This window comes from Macrotis lagotis, chromosome 1 (genome assembly GCF_037893015.1).
Source record: "Macrotis lagotis isolate mMagLag1 chromosome 1, bilby.v1.9.chrom.fasta, whole genome shotgun sequence".
Taxonomy (NCBI): Eukaryota; Metazoa; Chordata; class Mammalia; order Peramelemorphia; family Peramelidae; genus Macrotis; species Macrotis lagotis.
In genome coordinates, this window is record NC_133658.1 from 878,485,618 (window position 1) to 878,506,126 (window position 20,509).

The window sequence follows — 20,509 nt, forward strand, 5'->3', positions numbered from 1 at the left end:
TAATTCATAAAGGTAGGGACTATGCCTTATTTATCTTTGTATGTCCTCCAGAGCTTAGCACACAGTAGATGCATAATAAGAACAGAAACCCAGAGCCAGAAATGACCTCAGAAAACATTTAATTTGATCCCTTCCCATTTTGAAGACAAAACAACAGCTAGGTGACATAGGGGAATCAGTGCTGTATTTGGAATCACAAAAACCCTAGTTTAACTCTGGGAAAATCTTTTAACCTCTCTCAGCCTCAGGCTCCCCATTTGTAAAAAGAGGAAAGAAACAGGAAATTTGTGAGGATTGGAAATCTTCAGACACCAGCAAATATGTGGTAGTCAGTATGCCAAACTCCTAAACAAGGCTTAATGAAGTTGGTTAAAAAAAAAATCTAAAGCATAAATTGTTGGTTTGTTTTAGTCAAAGCTAAACAGATAGCCAAAATAAGACCTGGGGCTTGGGAAGAAGAAATGACCAATCTGCAGTAGAGAATCAGGGAATTTGAGTAGGAAGGAAACCAAGCAGCTAACTTCACTAAGCCCACCATGGGAATGAATTTCTCATCCCAGAAAGTCGTAACTCTACATCACCTTGAATATCACCAGTGTTGGGGAGCTCACTATCTTTCATTTTCAGAGCTTTCATTGTATGAATGTTTTTACTGATACTTAACTGACAGAAATTTCAGAATAAAGAATGTTAAGGACACAAAATGACCTTGCAAGGTCAGAACTAGGAGAGCTCTTAGGATGTGGAATATTAGTTGAAGAAAGGATATTAGGGGAAAATGTAAGAGCTGGGAGGGCTCTTAGAACACAGAATGTCAGAACTGGGTGGATCCTTAGAACACAGTATGTCAGGGCTTGGGAGATGGGGCTTAAAAACAAATAATACCAGAGCTGGGAAATATCAGAAAACATGATTTTGATGCCAGATGAGAATTTAGAACATAGAATTTCTAGTTGGAAGAAATAATGGAAACCATATAATTTATCTTTCCCATTCTACAGCTGAAGAGAACAAAGGGGAAGTAACTTGCTTAATGTTACACAGATAAGAAATGGCAAATCCAGAACTCAAACACAGATTTTTCTGCTCCTTGAAGTCATCTCCACATCATGCAAACCTCAATCTCTCCCTCTTTGTCACCCTCACAAAAGGGGATGAGCATTCCTTAAGTCATAGGTATAAGCAGAACTGATTTAAAAGGGAAAGAACAAACCCTAGGGCCAAAGAGCTGATGCAGGTTGGGAATTAAGGGTTTATACAATTCTGTCCTTTTTTGAGAGTGACCAAGAAGAGCAGTCGGTCAGCCTTCCCCATCTGCTCAGATGGCAGCATGCCTAATGAGGGGTGTGTGTTATTTCTATGCCTCAGCTTGCTTTTGATCATCTTGTAAGTATGACCAAGACAAATGACCAATAGATGCTTTTCCTTTTGGAGAACCATTAGTCATTAGGATTATGGAAACGCAACACAGGAATTAGACCCAACTTGATTATGTTTATAGTATGTTTTGAAAAGTGGCAATACTGGTGTTCACAAACTGCGCTAATAATTAAATTTAGACTATTCATTTCAGACTTTACTTCTTTTCAAAGTCCTTTGGAAAAAATGCTGGCTTATAACTTGGGTATAAATCTCATCTCTGATGCTTATTACTTAAGTGACCTTGGACAAGTTACTTAATTATAAAGGACCTCAGTTGTTTTTTTTTTTACTTAAAAAATGAAGAGTTTGCACAGGGTGCCTTCTAAGTTTCTTCGAGGTCTATATCTAAGATTTTCTGAGTTCTATGAGCTATGGAACTCATTACATAATCTCTGAGTTTCAAATTTATCACTTGTAAAATGAGTCAGTTTTAATAAATACTTTCTTTTTTAAATTTGTTTAAGGCAATGAGGTTAAGTGACTTGCCCAAGGTCACATAGCTGGGCAATTATTAAGTTTCTGAGGCCACATTTTGAACTCAGATCCTCTTGATTCCAGGGCTGGTGCTCTATCTACTGTACCACCTAGCTGTCTCAGTAAATACTTTCTATAATAGTCTCTAGTTCTACAAACATGACCCTAGAAAGCAAATAACTCTTGTCTTTCTCAACTTGGCATTATCTTGGAACCCTTACCCAATGCTTTTAGGTATTAAATAAATATTTGTTGGATAAGAGAATGAAGGAAGAGACAAATCAAAAATCTACCAAAGTAGTAGAAGTCTTTGGCTTCTATGCTTCAGAAAACTGTTTGCAGCAACTCCATGGTGGGAAAAGAGCCAGGCATGGCCAGCTCCTGCACAGTGGAAGATGCCTCAACTAACTCTCTTCCTTTCCTTCTGTCCTTGCCAAGTGTTCTGTCTCCTGCCTGAGAGTTCTGAAGAAGGTCTGGCAAAAGACAGAAAAGAGCAGATGGAATAAAGGATCATGGAAATGGGAGGGATTGCCACAATGAGCCATACAAAAATGGGCTCCATGAGAGCTCTGGTCACCCAAGTGCTGAGAGGACATTGACCATTACAAAAGTCCAAAATAAAGGGTTGGCATAGCTAAGTCAACCAACACAACAGCCAGAATGAGGAATTGCATTGAATTTTAGAGGGACCACCTCCATTTAGATGACAAGAAGATGGCTTTAGTGCTGAACTTGGAAACAGGAAAAATAAGGTATAAATCCTGGCTTTATGACTCTGAGAAAATAATTTCTCTATCAATTTTACTACACAGAATTGTTCTGAAGGTCAAATAAAATAATGTATTGAAGTACTCTGCAAACTTTAAATCCATCTATGTGTGAGCTAAAGATAATATTAATAACAATAAGTCATTGACTCATTGAATTTTAGACAAAACTGAAAGTTTATTGAATTTGTCTAATAGTGATAAGAGAGAATAATAATATATAACTGAACTTTAGAGATTGAAATTGAATACAAGTTGGACAGTAAATTTGCTCTCATCCAACTCACCTAAGAGTAGACTGAGGATTTCCCTTTCACTTGGTATCTAGGCATTTCAGATGGCTCTTGGCTAGAGGCCTTTATGAAGGTTACAAGGGATGTGGTGACTTTTACTCATTCTGAATCACCAGTTTCAATCAATTGTTAAATGGTAGAGCATTAGCTGCTGGCTTTGGTAAAGCTGTCCTTTCCTAAATGTGTTGCTAAATATCCCTTCTTATATACATTTTATAGTGATGAGGCATGTGGTCATTTCTGCTGGCTGCCCCCTCCCTAATCCCATCCCCCTAAGTCATATATTACTTGTCTTTCCTCTAAATCCCAAGCAGTCTGAACTAATTTCCATTTAGAGGATCATTTAAAAACTCATTCTCCAAACTCAGCAGGTGAAATAAGGCTGATTTTTTACCTGATGTGTGGCAGAGGGGATGGGAAACCAAAGCCCAGGGTTGATACTTCCCATTCCCTGAGGAGTCAGCACAAGAGCTAATGAACAAAGACTGATGTCACATATCCCAAGAAGGCTAGGGAATCTCTTTGTCTGGCAACTGTGAGAGAAAATTTGTAGGGTGCATGGCTGTGTCCACCTAGCTGACCTTCTGGACCCACTGGACCTTATGCTGAGAGTCGGTGGAGCCCACTGAGCAGTGTCTCACCTGCAGAGGCCATCTGCTACATTCTTGCTGATGGCCAGAGAGTCATACATTACAGCCGATGAGATTCACCAGAGCATGGTGTTGCTGCCTGCCAAAAGAACAGGAGTGGAAACAAATGGGAAAGGTGCAGCAGTATGGAGGGGACTCGAGGGTCTTCCCTGGCAAGAAGACCTAGGTTTGATTCTTGACTCTGATTATATGGGATGTGTGACTCTGAGCAAGTCACTTAACCTCTTAAGCTCCCAGGCCACTCTCTAAAACTGGGAGGTACAGAAGGGTTGCCAATATGCCTTCAAGGAGAAAAATTCAATACTTGGAATCTAATATTCAGATGAAGTTCCAGCTTTAAAAAGAAAAAAAAGAAAGTAAAGCAATCAAAGAAAAAGAAAGAAAGCAAAAAAAGAGGTAGTAAGGGAAGGAAGGATGAAAAGAAGGAAAAAGAAAAAGAAAAAAGAAGGAAAGGAAAAAGATAGGAATAAGGGAAGAAAGGAAGGAAAGGAGGGAGGGAAAGAAGAAAGGAAAGAAGGAAGAAAAGAAGAAGAAATCAAGAATTTCTGGAAAATGCACAACAAGGATCCTGTTGATTTGGGAAGAATGGATTTTTGTATCTATCACCTATTCAGTAAGTTGACTTACCCTCTCTGGGACTGAGTTTTCTTAATTTGTCAAATAAGGAGCATTGAAATAGATGACTTTTCATGTCCCTTCTAGCTCTAAAATTCTGATCCTACAATTTGTCCAGAAAGGCAGAGACTTAAACTGACCCAAAGAAGTCTGGTTAAGATTGCTTTTGAAAGTTAAGAATCACTTAAAAGTGACTTGCTTCTCCTCTGAAAAACTCTTCCAGCATATCTGGAAGACAATGGAATGGTGATTCTATAAAAAATTTCAGCTAGGTGGTATAATCGACAAACAAAAGTGTCTCTGCTTTTCAGGAAGACAGCACAAATAAAGAAGGGTGCTTAATGAGAGCTGCCTTCAGAATCATTTAACATTTTGGGGCCTCAGTTTCTTCATTTATAAAATGTAAGATGGCTTCTAGGTTTGATTCTATGCTCTCTAGTCAAAGATATGAGGATGTTCATGATTAGTGAATTAGTTTAGAATATAGCTGACACATTGATGCAGTTACTAAATGACATCATTATGGCAGTTCATATTTATAAAATTCTTTGAGGTCTGCAAAACACTTATATTCCTTTTTCTTCTCCTCTCTTTTTTTGGTGAGGCAGGGAGGAGTTCAAGTCTGGTTTCAGATATTTATGGGCTGTGTGACTTTGAGCAAGTCACTTAACCCTGTTTGCTTCCATTTCCTCAACTGTAAAACAGGGTTATTAATAACACCTAGGGTTTTTTAGAATCACTGAGACCATATTTGTAAGGAGTTTATCATAGTTCCTGGAACATTGCAAGTGCCAGCTATTTTTGGTAGTTGTAATAATATTACTCACAACAACACCAATAAAGGCTTTTTGAAGTGACTCTGACAAGGGTTTTATATTTAAGATAGGTAGGAAACTGAGTAAAATTTATAATAATTAGAGCCATTTCCTATGGTGAAATGATAGGAACAGGGAATGTTTAGAGGAAGAAATTCAAGCTATCAATATCCATTTTTTAAAAAAAAATGCTCCAAATCATTACTAATTAGAGAACTGCTCTAAATCATTACTAATTAAAGAATAGAATTAAAGCAATTCTGAGATTTCATCTCACATTCATCAGATTGGAAAAGTTGACAAAAATGGAAAATGACAAGGGAACTATGGTAAAACAGGTAAAGCATGCCCTGTTGGGAGAGCTGTGAACTGGTTCAATTGGTCAGGAAAGCAATTTGGAACTATTGAACTGATAATGTATATATCCTTTGACCTAGAGATAGCATCATTAGGTCTACTCTAAGGACATCAAAGAAAGGGGAAAAGGACCCATATGTTAAAAATCTTTATAGCAGTTCTTTTTGTGGTGACAGAGAACTGGAGGCTAAGGGAGTGCCTATTAATTGGGAAATGACAAGGTTTATGAATGTGATAAAATACTAATGTACTATAAGAAATGATAAAGGGATACTTTCAGAGAAATTTGGACTTATATGAATTGATGCAGAGTGATGTGGGCAGAACCAGGTAAACCAATTTATATAATAATAATATTATAATTACAAACACCTTTGAAAGACTTCTTTTAAGAACACTGGTCAATGCAGTAACTAACCATAATACAGAAGAATCTTAATGAATCATGCAATCAATCTCCTAATGGACTTGCAATGGAAAATGAAATATTTTTGACTATGATCAATCTGAGAAATTGGTTTGCTTCATCATTCCTATTTTTGAAGCTGTGGGGTTTTCTTTTTAGTGTGGTTGTGAGAAAGCTGAGTGGAAGAGAAGACAGAATTTTGCTTACTGGAAAATATAACTTTTTTTTAAAGAAAAGTAAGAAAAGAAAATATTAAAATTTTGTTGATTGGTAGAATGGAATCTAAATGATAATTGTAGCCATCTTTTAACCATTTCTATGAATCTTATCTATCATATCTGTGACAAATGATCAGACAGTTTCTCTTTGAAGACTTCCAGTGATGGGAACTAATTCTCTCTGGAAGCATCCCATTTCAATTTTGGATAAGTAGAGAAAGAGAAGGAGAAGGTGGAAGAGCTAGAGGGAGGAAGGGAGGGAGGGAGGGAAAGAGAGAGAGAGAGAGAGAGAAAGAGAGAGAGAGAGAGAGAGAGAGAGAGAATTTTTGCTATTTTCACCCTTTCATCCTAGCTCTGACCTCCTGGACCAAAAAATCCCCCAATATCTCTTCCACAGAAGAATCTTCCAAACTCTTGGAGTCAAGAGGACTTGAGTTCAAATCAACCAGAGACAGTTGACACTTACTGTGTGACCTTGGGCAAGTCACTTAGCTCCAGTCATATTGATTCATATCTGACAACTGAACTCAGATGGCTCTGGAGGAGAAATTGAGGCTGGTGACTTAACACAACACCCCCTCACTCAAATCCAATTGATATGAATGTTATAAGCATCACCTCTCTGATGTCATGGTCTTCTTTGAGAACAAATGACAAACAACAATAAAAACAAACTAAAACATAAGCAATGGTAGGATAAATTAGGATGACTCCCCAAAGACAAGAACTAACTAGCTTCTTAGAATTTCAGTCAACATATTCCAACCTATTCACCCTATAGGTTATTATTTAATTGATAGAACACCCTTTCCCTCAAGTGCTAGGAGAGTAATGCTTAGTGGCAGTCACACTTGTCTAAGAGATCATTCAATTTTATGTCTACGAATGTCTTTATGTCTTTTATGCTTGTAAGGAAAAAAGCTAAGTACATTTCCACTATGTATTGGGTTTTATGTAGGCATCAATCTATCTATCTAATTATCTATCCTCTATCCATCCATCCATCCCTCATCTATCTATCTATCTATCTATCTATCTATCTATCTATCTATCTATCTATCTATCTATCCATCCATCTGTATATTCATCCATCCATCCATCCATCCATCCATCCATCCATCCATCCATCCATCCATCCATCCATCTATCTACCTATGGAGGCAGACCTGTTATTTCTTTTGTAGGGAATAAACTGAATGGAAACTCCTTCTACCTATACAACTCTTTTGCAACCTATGATCTTAGAGACTTGCTGAAGGCAAGAAGAAACTAAATGACCTCCCTTTGACCACTCAGCTAGTATATATAAGGGATGACCCTGACCCCAGCTCTTTCTGTCTCCAAGGCTGACCCTTATGAAGCACCTCTTCATTTTCCCTAAGTCGTATTTCTACAAATTAGAATGGAAACTTGATTCTCTCAGCTAAGGAATCAAACTAACCACATTTCTACTTTACATTTCTTTGCATGAATATAGTCAATAAGTTCATAGGTTTTTAAAAGTCTGCTATATATTCATATCATGGTGACTCAATGGATACAAATGGGATGGCTATTGAAAGTCTTAATATGTAGTTGTCCATTTTCAGGGCATGTCAATTTATACCTGAGTTTGCATAAACATGGGGGAATTCTATTAAAGGGCATGCTGAAAATAAAAAAAAAGAGTCTGCTATATATCAGGCCCTGTACTAAACCCTACAGTCACAAAGAAAAACAAAAACATAGTTCCTGCCTCCAAGAAGCTCATATTCTAATGAGGGAGAAATTTGTATATGCAAGATCTGGAGAATGAAAATGGCAAATAATCTCAGAGGGAACAGGATTCATATAGAGACATGAAGTTATATGTATATGCAGTATGTTTTGATGAATAGATTTAACATCTGTGATTTCATTCCTGTTGGGAATGCTAAGAATGAAAATTCCACCCACCAATGAAGACAGTCTACTTTGCTCTAGTCCACAATCCAAAGTGTCTGGCCCACTCAGAGTGCAAAAGATTTTGCCCTTGTGCACATGGCCAGAATGAATCAGTAGCAACACTTGAACCCAAAGCCTTCTTGATTCTAAGGTTGTTCTTCTATTTCCTAGACTAGATTTCTGTAATCTTTAAGCTAAACAAAGAGGCTGGCCATACTTCCATTCTGTATTTCTTTGACTGATTATAAAAATAATTATTTCCTTAAAAATACACACACACTTCCCATACACAACAAACTAAACAGTTTAAGCAGCAAGCTTATCTCCTACTGAGTATAAGCATCTTATGTCATAAATAGCTAACACCTGTTTGAGTTGGTTATAATGCAGATTAATTGCTTTATTATATATGTAGGAAAGCAACCTATTGAAAATAATATTAGGTAGTCATCAGACACAAGCTTTTCCAAGAAACAAATTGTTCTGTGAACCACCCCCCTGCCCTCCCAAACCTGCAAGCATCATAAGCACATTTTCCTAGAGATGCTACTTGAAGGCTGATGTCTAGGAGACATCCCTTTAAACAAATCAGCTCCGTGGCTACCAACAAGATGTAGTTGTGCAAATGCTGGACCCTGATCTCTCTAAACCTTCTTCTGTCTACCTGTCAAATGTGTTGATGACCTCACCAACCCCATGCTGCTGTTCTGGGGGATCAGTCAAATGTAACACCTCTCACTGAAGATGCCCTCTGCAGTAGGTGCCTGTGTCCTCATTAGGGATTACTCAACTCACTGAGAGAAGAGAGAAAACAGCCAAGATGGGCTGCCTGCCATGCGCTCTTTCAACACAGATTTCAAGAGAAGATGCTGCAAAGTGACTAACCCCCCGATTTGTAACAGTTCGCTTTCGAGACTCTGTTACATAGCAACCATACAAGGCTTGTGGAAGGGACCAGCAGAGTTCATATTTTGTTTAAATGACAAGAGTACATTCATCCTCCCTGAGAAACCAAGCTCTGGAGCCAAAGGTGTCCCAAAGGCTTCCTGCTGGATTGTCAACTGGATAAAGCATCTGATGATGGATTGGTTAATATTCTTAATTAATTAAAAGGCTCCTCTTTTCCACCCCACCATCACCACCACCACCACCACCACCACCATGGCCAGATTGCAACCTTGTTATGGGGGAAGGGGGAGTGAATCTTTCAATTTATGTTTTTGATAATATTAGAAAAACAGGAACAGTTGATAAATCAGCATGCATGTGACAAGTACTCTGATATATTCCTAATATCTGTAAGTCTTTTTCAATTAAAGGCATGTGCTAGCAATTTTCATAGGAGTCTATGTCATTGTTTCTAAAGTCACAATTAGAAGAGTAACAACTGCATAGAACAACAAATGGGAATCATCTTAAATCATGGGCTTAATGATCCTAATGAGCACATTCAAAATTAAAACCATCAGATTATAATTGAAGAGACGAACTTGAAAACTGCAAGCCAGAGAGAGGCTGGGAGCTACTCTAGCCTTAAGGTGATCAAGGAGCCAGAACCCTCGAAGAATTCTCTGCCATGAATCTGATACAATTCCACTTCGGCCTGTGCTGTGAAAAGGTAAAGCCCAGTGAAGACATACAACCAGGCTTCGTGTGCAGAGGGTCTCTTCCTCTCTAATAAGGCAGAAACATCACATTCAAGAACCATTCCTGTAAATAACATCTGCCTGCCATATAGCCTCATTCCTTTTCTAAAACCCACACATGGGTGCAAATTCACGTCAATTTAAAGGGAGATGGGCTGACAACTCTTCCTAAATTGAGTTAGAAACAAGGAGGCTCTTAAGAACATTTACCTGGAGTGGTTACTGGATTTAGCGTCTCCCATTTGAGGATTTTAGGACCATCAGGGCAGCTGAGAGGCATTTCCCTTTTTACAGCTGATGCATTTAGGTGGGGGTGAGGGGGAGGCCAAGAAATTGTATCCCCTAGCAATGTGACCTGCTCGAGAGGGAGAATTCAGCCCTCATCCAGTGACCCCCAATTGAAAATTAATCCCATAAATCACTACATACATTTACTGCAACCTGCTTTACCAGCAGACTAAACTTTCCCCCTTTGGGGAGAGGGGGAGGTTGTGGTCCACCAGTAGACCTTTCAAATTTGACTTGCCATGTCAATTCTTAGTTTCTGTCACACTAAAAAAACCTCTGTCCATAAATCCTAAACAATACTTTATCTATATCTCTGAGACCGGGTGATCTACAGTATCTTCAGGCAGATCAGCTGTGACTTAACACATATACACTAAGGTAACGAGGGATAAGTTACTGAAATCTGCCCAGTTTCCACCTTGCAGCCCTTATGCCAAACCAGAGAAGACAGCTCATTCATCAGCCTTACATAATGCCCATTCAGTTGCAGCAGAAGTGAGCTGGTCCTCAGGAACCTCGCACCACTCTTGGGGAGGGAGAGATCTAGTTAGGATTTCAGGAGCCCCAGTTAATCTTCAGGTTCACATTCGACTCCCTGAAGCACCAGGACCCCTGTAGAGGAACCTGAGAATTCTGTCAAATTCTTGGAAGGGGAAGGGGCTCTCTTGAAACAGACAAGAGGTCAGTTTCCGGGCTGACTGGACGACTCATTAGCTAGAACCTTCCTTGACCCTTGCATGTTATTCAGAAGGGACCAGCGAATGAAGAACATCTTTTGATTTCTTTGGATTTCAAGGGCTTAAGGGTTACAATTACATTTAATTTTATAGACAGCAACTCTGGAGATTTAAACACTTGGGTGATTAGCAGAAATCCCCAGTGACCTGGCTTGACTCACACTTTCTTGCTTCAGAGAGATCAAACAATGCATCTTAGGGAGAGTTCAGCTACCATTTAACCCTTGCAAGGAGGTTGCTTGGGAGCCAATGTCAACACGGCAAGCTCGGATGGGGTCTGCAAACTGTAAGGAAGTCACTTCTCGCTCAGGCTTCAGATCCCCTCGACCAGGACCAACACACTTTCTCATCAGGGGACGTTATTCTCTGTCTTTTTTTGGGGGGGGGTGGAGAAGCTAGGGAGATCTGGTCCCGAGGAAGGACAAGATCCCGGTAGGGTTTGGGGCTGATTTTTGGCTGAGCAATTTAAAGTCCCTGCTGAGCAGGGCATGGCCACTGTCGCAGGCAGAGTCGCTCACTGGCTGCTGCTGCTGCGGAGGTGGGAGGGCTGGATTCACATGGAGGGAGCATCGAGTCCAGGTGAAAAGAAGACAAGGGACCCAGTTTTGGTGGAGGGAAGTGGGAACGGCATCCGTGATGCAACTGGCCCTGACATCGCGGACGCCAGACCTCAGAGCCCCAGATACCAGGCAGTGAGGGAACCAAGTAGCTTTCGGAAATTGGGGGGCGGAGAGCATCCCTGGCTTTTCCTAAGGGGGAGGGAGAAGGGAAGGGCACAGACAGTGGAGATGAAAAGTTTTTCCCATTGATTGGGGTTTTGCTTGCCACCCAGATCACACTTTCTGCTCCCAAGGAAACCAGGGTTGGCTCCTCGGCCATGGGGCAAATCCGACTCTTGTCCTCCTTTCCCAAGACTCGGGGGCGCCCATCACAGCTCCGATCACCTCCCTCTCAGGTGAGGGGCCAAGAGGGACCGGGGCCAGGGGTTCGGGGGCACGACGCCGAAGGATGCCCAGTAAGCTTGCCACCCACGGTGGGGAGACGCTAAATCCAGCACTCATCCAGCCCCTCTCTGGCTTTGGCCGGGGTGCCTTCCTGCTTGCAGCCTATTCTGTGGGCGAGAGGCAGCCTTGCATGCAGCCCACCCCAGGAGCCAAGTCTCCCCCCAGGAGGCGCGGGCGGACCCCTCGGCTGGATCAGCCGGGGGCGGGGGGCATTGCAGAACGGGCAGGGAGATGGGGTCGTTCGATCCCCTCTGGGGGTCGGGGGGATTCTCTACCTTGCGCGTTGTGATGGTTGTTCTCCATGATCGCGGAGTCGCCGCCGCCGCCGCCGCCGCCGCCGCCGCCTCCTCCTCCGCCGCCGCCGCCGCCGCCGCCGCTCAACTCGGCCAGTCTCCGGTTGGTGGCTGTCAGCTCGGCTCGCAGGTTGGTCACCTCCTGGCTGGCCGACTGGATCGCCCCATCGATCCGGAGCGCCAGCTGCTTATTGTCTTCCATCATGCTGAGGATTTTGGCCTGGGCAGGAGAGGAGTGACAAAGAGCAGCATGATGCCCGGGCTGCACCGGGGGGCGCGGGGGGCGGGGCGCCCCGGCTCTACCTGTTGGCTCCCTGGCTGCCCCACGGGCCGGCCCCTTCCCCCTCCGCGCGGAGCCGCCGCGGCCGCCACCGCCGGGCTCGCCAGCGCAGGAATGACAGGGGCTGCTGGAGCAGCAGCAGCCGGGGGGGGGGGGGGGGGGGAGGAGGAGGAGGAGGAGGAGGAGGAGGAGGAGCGGCGGCGGCGGCGGCAGCGGCGGCGGCGGCAGAGACCCGGGCGAGGGCTGCTCGGTGAACGGGGACAAGCACACTTTAAATGGAGCCTACCATTTGCCCCGAGTTCCAGAGGGGTGGGAGACGAGGGGGCCGGAGCCCTGCGCTGCCCGCCCGCGGGGGCTCGGCGCCCGGGGGGACACACCCGCTTCTGGGCGGCCGCCCGGGGGCCCCGGGCTAGAAGGAGCCGGGGGGCGCTCGGCGGAGCGGGCGAGCCTGGCCCGGAGTCGGGCCGCCTCCCCCTCGGGCCTTGCGATGGTCCCCCTCCTCTCCCCAGCCCTCCCTCGGGGGCGGCTGAGTGCGGGCCCCAGGCTGGCCGCTCTGCCTCCTCCGCGGGGCCAGGGCGCGCGAAGCAGCTGCAGCTCGCCTCCGGGAAGCCGGGGACTGCCCTGGAGGAGCCGGGCGGGGGGCAGCCCCGGGCACGAGAACCAGGAGGGGGCACGGGGGCACCGGGAGAGAGTCCGCCAGACCGGAGAGGGCTAGCCGGGGGAGGGAGCCGCTGCCATCCTCACCTTCCCGGAGACAATGCCAGCCTGCCTTGGAGGCTGGGCTATGTGTGTGTGTGTGTGTGTGTGTGTGTGTGTGGTGTGTGTGTGTGTGGTGTGTGTGTGTGTGTGGTGTGAGTGTGTATGTGTTTGTCTATGTATGTGAGGGTGTGTGTTATGTCTGTTATGTTATCTGTGTTTGTGTCCTCTGTGTGTGTGTGTGTTTGTGTCGTGTGTGTCTGAGTGTGTGCATGTATGTGAAGGCACGTTTGTGTCGTGCGAGTGTGTATGTGTGAGGGTGTGTGTGTGTCTGTGTTTGTGTCCTCTGTATGTGTGTCAGTGTTTGTGTCGTGTGTCTGAGTGTGTATGTATGTGAAGTCACACGTGTATCTGTGTCATGTGTGAGTGTGTCTGTGTTTGTGTCGTGTGTGAGGGTGTGTTTGTTTCTGTGTTTGTGTCTTCTGTGTGTGTCTGTGTTTGTGTCGTGTGTGAGTGTGTGTATATGTGTGGCTATGTATGTGAGGGTGTGTGTGTGCCTGTGTCACGTGTGAATGTGTGTGTATGGATGTGTGTCTGGGTTTGTATCATGTGTGTGACTCCTCCCTACACACACACACACACACACACACACACACACACATATTTCCTAGGCTGTGGTGGGTAAGAAAGAGTCAACTGAAGCCGAGACTGACAGAGAACCCGGCCATAGCCAAGAGCCAGACCCTAAGAAGGGTGCTTTAACTCCCGGATGGTTCTTGGATGGATCGTGAAGTCGGTCCTACCAGACTGCCAGATCCTGGTAGAGTCCAGAACTTGTGACCTCAACTTACCCAACCACTGTTCAAATGAGTTTAAAATCCAAAAATACTCCCAGGAGAACCCCCTTCTCCTCACCCTTCAAACGCATTTTATTTTCACATGCATTCTGGATGCCAGACCTTGTTACCATAGCAAACCTTAGACTTTGCAAATAGAACAATTAAAACCAGTCAAATTCAGCCCTCGGCCAAGGAAACCCAATTTCCACCCAAGCATGTCTTAGGACCACTTAAAAAAAGACCCGTTCCTGAAAATTTTCATTTAAAGAGCTTTTCTTTTTTTAAAAAACAAAACTATAACACTACTTCTGACCTCCACTCTCTCCTCTTTTCTAATCCATTTCTCCAAGGATAAGGAAACTTCCTTACTTACAGGTCTGGTCATTTGTTCCCTTGCTTCCAAATTTCCAGTGGTTCCCTATTAACTAGTGATGTGCCATTTAAAACTTCCTCAAGGTCTTTCAGTCTTTCCAAAATCTTTCACTATCTTTCCAAACTGCTTCTCTGCCACATAGTCCATCTTCTAGTCAAATTGGATTATATCCAACCAAGTCCCTGCCCTTGTTATTTCCTACCTATATACCTTTGCAATGTGCCATTTAAAACTCCCTCAAGGTCTTTCAATCTTTCTAAAATTTTTCACCATCCTCCCAAAATGCTTTTCTGCTACTCCATCTTCTAGTCAAATTGGATTATATCTAAATATCTGCCCTTGTCATTTCCTACCTATGTACCTTTGCTCACATTTTTTCTTGAAATGTTTTTTTCTACCTGTTAAATTCCTACAGTCCTTTAAAACCCAATACAAATCTTACCTCCAGATAACTGTCTCTATCAATGCATGCAATCATAGGACCATATATTAGACTTCAAATCACACTTTGTTTTGGCATCTTAAATGCATTCAATAAATAACTCAAGGAATCCCCCTTTTCTACTGAAGACTAAGACCCTTCTGGAATCTAGTAGCTAAATTTAGTACCTAGTCTCAGGGAGATTAAATGATTGACAGTAAGGGTCAGAGGTGAGAGTTAAATTCACTGTTTTTCCTGATTTCAAATTCAGCTGTCCAACCATTGTGCCACAGGGTGCTAATACAAGCCACTTTTGAAGTATGTTACACCCTGCCTACTTATGTTTGTGTATGATTGGTCTCCTGGACTGAAAACCTGTAAACCTGCAAAATTGAGGAAGAAAGGGACTAGGAAAGTTAGGTGGCTCAGTGGATAGAGCACCAGCCCTGGAGTCAGGAGGACCTGAGTTCAAATTTAACCTCAGACACTTAGTAATTACCTAGCTGTGTGACCTTGGGCAAGTCACTTAATCCCATTGCCTTGCAAAAACCAAAAAAAGAAAAGAAAAAAAGGAAGGGACTACATTGGTCTTTTCCTTCCTAGCATGGTGTTCTCCCAGTTCCCCACTTTACCCCCCCCCCCCAACAGAAGGAACACACTGGATCAATACTTGCTGGACTGATAAAAAGGTTGCTTTCCGCCCATCACAAAAGCTTCCCATTTTGACTTGTCTCCACAATGTTTGTCCTTCATTCTCAAAGAACACCACAAAATCAGGAGGTGATGCCATGTCAAGCACAGAAATTTAATTTGAATGAGGGGGGCTGTATTAAGTCACCAGCCTCACTTTCTCTTCCAGTGGTCAGATATGGAGCAGGATGACTAGAGATGACCCTGAATGAGAGGCAGTCAGAGTAAAGTGACTTGCCAAAGGTCACACAGCTAGTGTCAGTTGTCTGAGGATGGATTCAAACTCCCATCCTCCTGACTCTAAGGCCAGTACTCTATCCACCCTAGCTACCCTCCCCACTAGAAATGATGGTTGAATACTATCAAAATATATACATTTGTAGGAAGGCAGGACTGGCTTGGGGGACATCTCTCAAAGAACCATATAAAGGGGGCATTGATAGTGGCAACAGGTAACACTAGAATGGCTCTTTGCAAAGTCAGCAGGCCCTTCTGGAGTCTTAAGCACTAACTTTGACCTTTGACTTTTTAGCATATTTTTGAGACCAACTGAGCAAATTAATGGGGGCTTTTTGAACTGGAATACACACACACACACACACACACACACCACACACACACATGCAGGTAAAAACTACCGTTCAGTACCAGGAAGTATTGGAACTAAAGGCTCAGAAAAAACTGAAAATACTAGAGTAGTATTAAAAAAGAAAAAAGCAACAGGAAACTTTCAGTGTCTTCATAACTCAGATATCTTAGGAGAACCCGTCTCTGTTTGTTTGTTTTTTGCCCTTAAGGAAAAAGGCAGCTTTGTCTAGTGAAACTATATGTCAAGTCAACAAACATTTATTAAACCCTTTGCAAACCTAATGAGTTGCAAACCTGCAAAACATTTTCCAAATCTAAGAGAACTCTATAAACACTAGCTATAATTATATTACTTTGTATAAGACTTTGTGCTAAGCACTGGGATACAAAGAAAAGCAAAAAATAATCTATGTCTGTATTTATATAGTCAACAAGGAGACCAGGTGTTACTCATATTTCTTTACTGCCAGGTTTCCAAGAATAACATAACCAGACTTGAACTAGAGTCCTCAGTGCAAACTGCCGGGAAGAAAGAGGGTATATGGGGGTGGGAAAGGGTTCCTGTACATTTCTTTGTCTTTTTTCCCCACTAAACTTTCTGTCTCCTCTTTCACCAATTGGGACCAAAAAAAAAAAAAGGCTTTTGAAAAATTCAGGCAAATCATTAGGATGTCCTGCTGAAGGTTTTCTTTCCTGAGCAAAATATTCCTTCCCATCCTGAAGAACAATCCTAAATGTTCTTTATATCTTACTTTTGTACCTTTGTAGAGATAATGATCCATGCCTCTTAGAATCCCTAACTTCCTACGAGACTAAGTTCATAAATCCATTTCCTATAGAAGGATTTCGTAATCCCTCTTGGAGAGGGTTCTTAGTGTGATTGTGTATGTGAGACAAATTCCATTCTTTTTTTTTGTTTTTAGAAAACCAGGCCAGTGTTTCAGTGTCTGCTTTTTCCCCGATGTTCAGTGATGGCTCTCAATAGTTTTCTCCATGGTCATTGAAAACTTACTCCTCAGTTGAGCAATGAAATCCACAACTTCTGTTGTTGCTAGAGAATTCAGCTTATAGGCTTGTATATCTTTACATCTCTAGCATCCTTTAAGATTCAGCCAAAGTGCTACCTTCTCTGGAATGCTGTTCTTAGTTCCTCTAGCTTCTAGCACCATCCTCGCTAAGGCTGCCTTCTACTACTTTGTCACTTTTATCTATGTCTATGTGGATAGCACTAGCTTCCTTTAAGATTCAGCCAAAGTTTTATCTTCTCTAGGATGTTGTTCTTAGTTCCTCCGGCTTTTTGTACCAACCTAAGTCTACCTGCTATCTACTTTTTTGGTAGCTTTTATATGTCAATAGGGACATCTTGCTTTTCCATTAGATTGCAAACTTCTTGAGGGCAGAAGCTGCTTTTGCTTTTTTTTTTCTTTGCATCTTTAATTCTTTTCACAGTGTCTGGCACACAATTGCTTGGTAATTGATTGACTGAAGGGATGGAAGATGTCTTTTCCTTTCCAATTCTCTCATTTTTACTGAGAGGAAACTGAGGCCTAGGTTCATTAATTGACTTGTCCAAGGTCACATGCATAGTAAGCATCAGAAATAGGATTTGAGTCAACCTGACTCCAGAGATTATTCCCCTCCTACACACACACACTCACATTTTACCACACATGATTTGAACTCCTTGAGGCATCTAGATGCCCATTCTCTTAGCCATTTGTGTAACAACCTTGGTTTCGCCATTAGAAACAGGAAGATAATAATACCTTTTGTGCTTCACAGGTTGTTGCTGTTGTTCATCCTTCTTTCTCAAAGAGTACCAATGATATCACCATGGCGATATCTTGACTTGGAGTGAATTGAATTTAAGTAATACAAAGCTGGAAAAGTTGTCAGTCTCACTGTCTCTTTCAGAGTCATTGAAGTTCAGTGGCCAGACAAAATTCAAAACAATTGGAAATGGCCCAGGATGCAATGGGTGACCTTGGCCTTTCTAAATAAGGTCTTTCCCAGGTCACAGTTTTCTGAGAAAAAGCTCATTAAGTGACCAAAAGCTAGGTTTGAATTGAGACAAAAGAGGGTCCAATTTAGCCACACAAAACTATCAGCCTGGGAGGGGAAGACCCTTAGAAGACTTCGGATGTTACAGTGTTATTTCAAGGATACAATGAAATAATAGATGTTGGGAAAATGCTTTGCAAGGTTAAGCCATACTCTTCACAAATTTAAGGAAATGATGTGGTTCCCAGTGGAAACCTTTTGATGCAAGAAGTGAGGTTTCTTACAGAGGTGATAAAGAGTGGGTTGCTATTAGGAGTTATGGGGGCATACCAAAGAGACAGGAAACAGGACTCTGACTAGTCTTAAAATATAAATGCTAATTACTGGGGAGATTGAAGACTCACATAAATATGAACTAAGCACCTAGGAGAATGCAAAGAAGTAGCATTCGGTGAACTAAAGAATTGAGTTGGGCATCAGAAGACTCAGGATCAAATTATAGCACTTAAAATAAAAATGCTGATTTGCAAGGGGAGATTAAAGGAATAAATCTAAATGATTAAAAAATAAATCTAAAACACCTACAAAGGACCAATCTCCCCATTTTATGGATGAAGGAAATTGATTTCACCCCCCAAAGAGGTAAAGTATATAAATACAAGTTACATAAATATTGAGGGAATGGAGAACAGCATAGTGAAATGAAAGAAATGAGAGGAAACAATTTATTAAGTAATTACTTTGTATCAGATACTATGGGACAGTTATAGAGGCAAGGATACAGTCCTTGCCATCAGGAAGCTTATGTTCTAATTTTCAAAGATAGAGCAAAAGAGGGGAACAAGTATGGAAAGAAGGTGGTGACATAGAGTATATGCAACAGAGGTAGAGCTTAGAAATGGTAGTAGCATAGTGAGCATGAGACATGGTGTGCTGAAACCAGCCCCAACTGGCTCACAACCAGTTGTTAAATTTATGTGAGCATATAAATTAGAACCTGGAAATCAGGAACAAATCAGCACTTGGTGAATTGTTTTGTTGATCTTTCTAGACTTAAGAAAGTGATGGAGAAAATGTCATCAACATTGACTTAAAAGTGTGCCACAAGTTGGTGCTGAGATCATTTTTTTTTTTCTGGAGAGACAGTTGCTAAATATTTATCAACCCAAGGTCAAAATTCAACCATCAGAATAGTAATAGATGGCATTTATATAGTACTTTAAAGTTTCAAAAATTTTAAGGGGTAAGTGCTATATTTGAATTTTACTGATGAGAAAACTGAGGCAGACAGAGGTTAAGTGACTTATTTAAACTCAAATCTTTTTGTCTCTAGACCTAGGACATATAAAAGATTTTTTTTTGTTTTTTAAATTCATATGATTTGGGACTCAAAAGAATCATGGGTGGGGTGGCTAGGTGGTCCAGTGGATAGAGCACCAGCCCTGGAGTCAGGAGTGTCTGAGTTCAAATCTGGCCTCAGACAATTAATAATTACCTAGCTGTGTGGCCTTGGGCAAGCCACTTAACTCCATTGCCTTGCAAAAAAAAATTAAAAAAAAGAATCATGGGCAACTAGGTCCCATAGTGGATAGAGCAGTGGGCTTGGAATCAGGAAGACTCATTCTCCTGAGTTCAAATTTGACCCCAGACACTTAATAGCTGGGTGACTCTGGGCAAGTCGCTTAGCTTGTTTGCCTCAATTTCCTCATCTGTAAAATGATCTGGAGAGAGAAATGACAAACTACTCTAGTATCTTTACCAAGAAAGCACCGACAGGGATTATGAAGACTTGAACATTGGAACTGTGTCACCAGATCACACTCTATCTAGAACCTTGTTTTGGGTCTTCATCATCCATTTGAGGAAGGTAATTGACAAACTAGAGAAGAAGAGAAAGACAACTAGGATGTTAATAGAAAAACAGAATTTGGCAGAGTCCAGCCCATCCATTAAAAGTATCCCCAGCTCAAGAATTGAGAGTCATATAGGCTCTTGAAGACCTCCAAGGAAGGGAAGGGAGAATCAGGGGTCCATGTCAAACAAAGATCAGTTTATGTTTAGCCTGAGGAAGGGAAGACATAGCAATGAAATGAAAGCTGGATTTAAACCAGAAGCTCTTTATTCGCCTACTAGCCCAGGTATCTAAAGATAAATTTTAGGAGATCTATAAACTTGGATAGAAGAAAAAAAATGGACTCCAATAGAATTAGTTTCCCTTGTAAACTTGTGTATTTTATTTTATATATTTAAAAAGGGAATTTTCAGAAGTGGTCTATAGGTTTCATCCAACACTTCCCAAGGGGTCCAGGATATAAGAAAGTTTAAGAAGCCCTGCTTTGTCTTTGAAGGGCTATTACCTGGGAAATTGATTTAGAGGGCAGAACTAGAAGGACTAGAAAATAGGTTGGCTTAAGAAATATTTCCCAACAATTAGCACTATTTAAAGTGGCATAAGCTATACTAGAAGGTAATAATTTTCCTCCCACTGGATATGTTCAAAAAAAAGACTGGATTGGACAGATATTGTCAATATGGGCAGAGACTTTGATTTTTGCCTATATAACTCAAGCAGCTAACACAGTGTCTGGAGGGATTGGCACACAGGAGGGATTGAAACAGTGTTTGCTGAATGGAATCTGCCTACTCATCATTTCTTTACCATGCTCTCCATCAACCAACTTTCCTTGGCTGCCTCTTTAAGCATTGATCTCCA

The 20,509-nt window shown here is 42.1% G+C and overlaps 1 protein-coding gene across 1 annotated transcript in view; it reads right to left on the reverse strand.

The window, feature by feature from the left end:
• KAZN (kazrin, periplakin interacting protein) overlaps positions 1–12,128 on the reverse strand; it is a 623,945-nt gene extending 611,817 nt beyond the window's left edge. Inside the window, exon 1 of the mRNA XM_074218390.1 lies at positions 11,891–12,128. Coding sequence (XP_074074491.1) covers positions 11,891–12,113 — 223 coding nt within the window. The 5' untranslated portion in view covers positions 12,114–12,128. The remainder of the gene's footprint in view (positions 1–11,890) is intronic.
• Between the last annotated feature and the right edge of the window lie 8,381 nt (positions 12,129–20,509).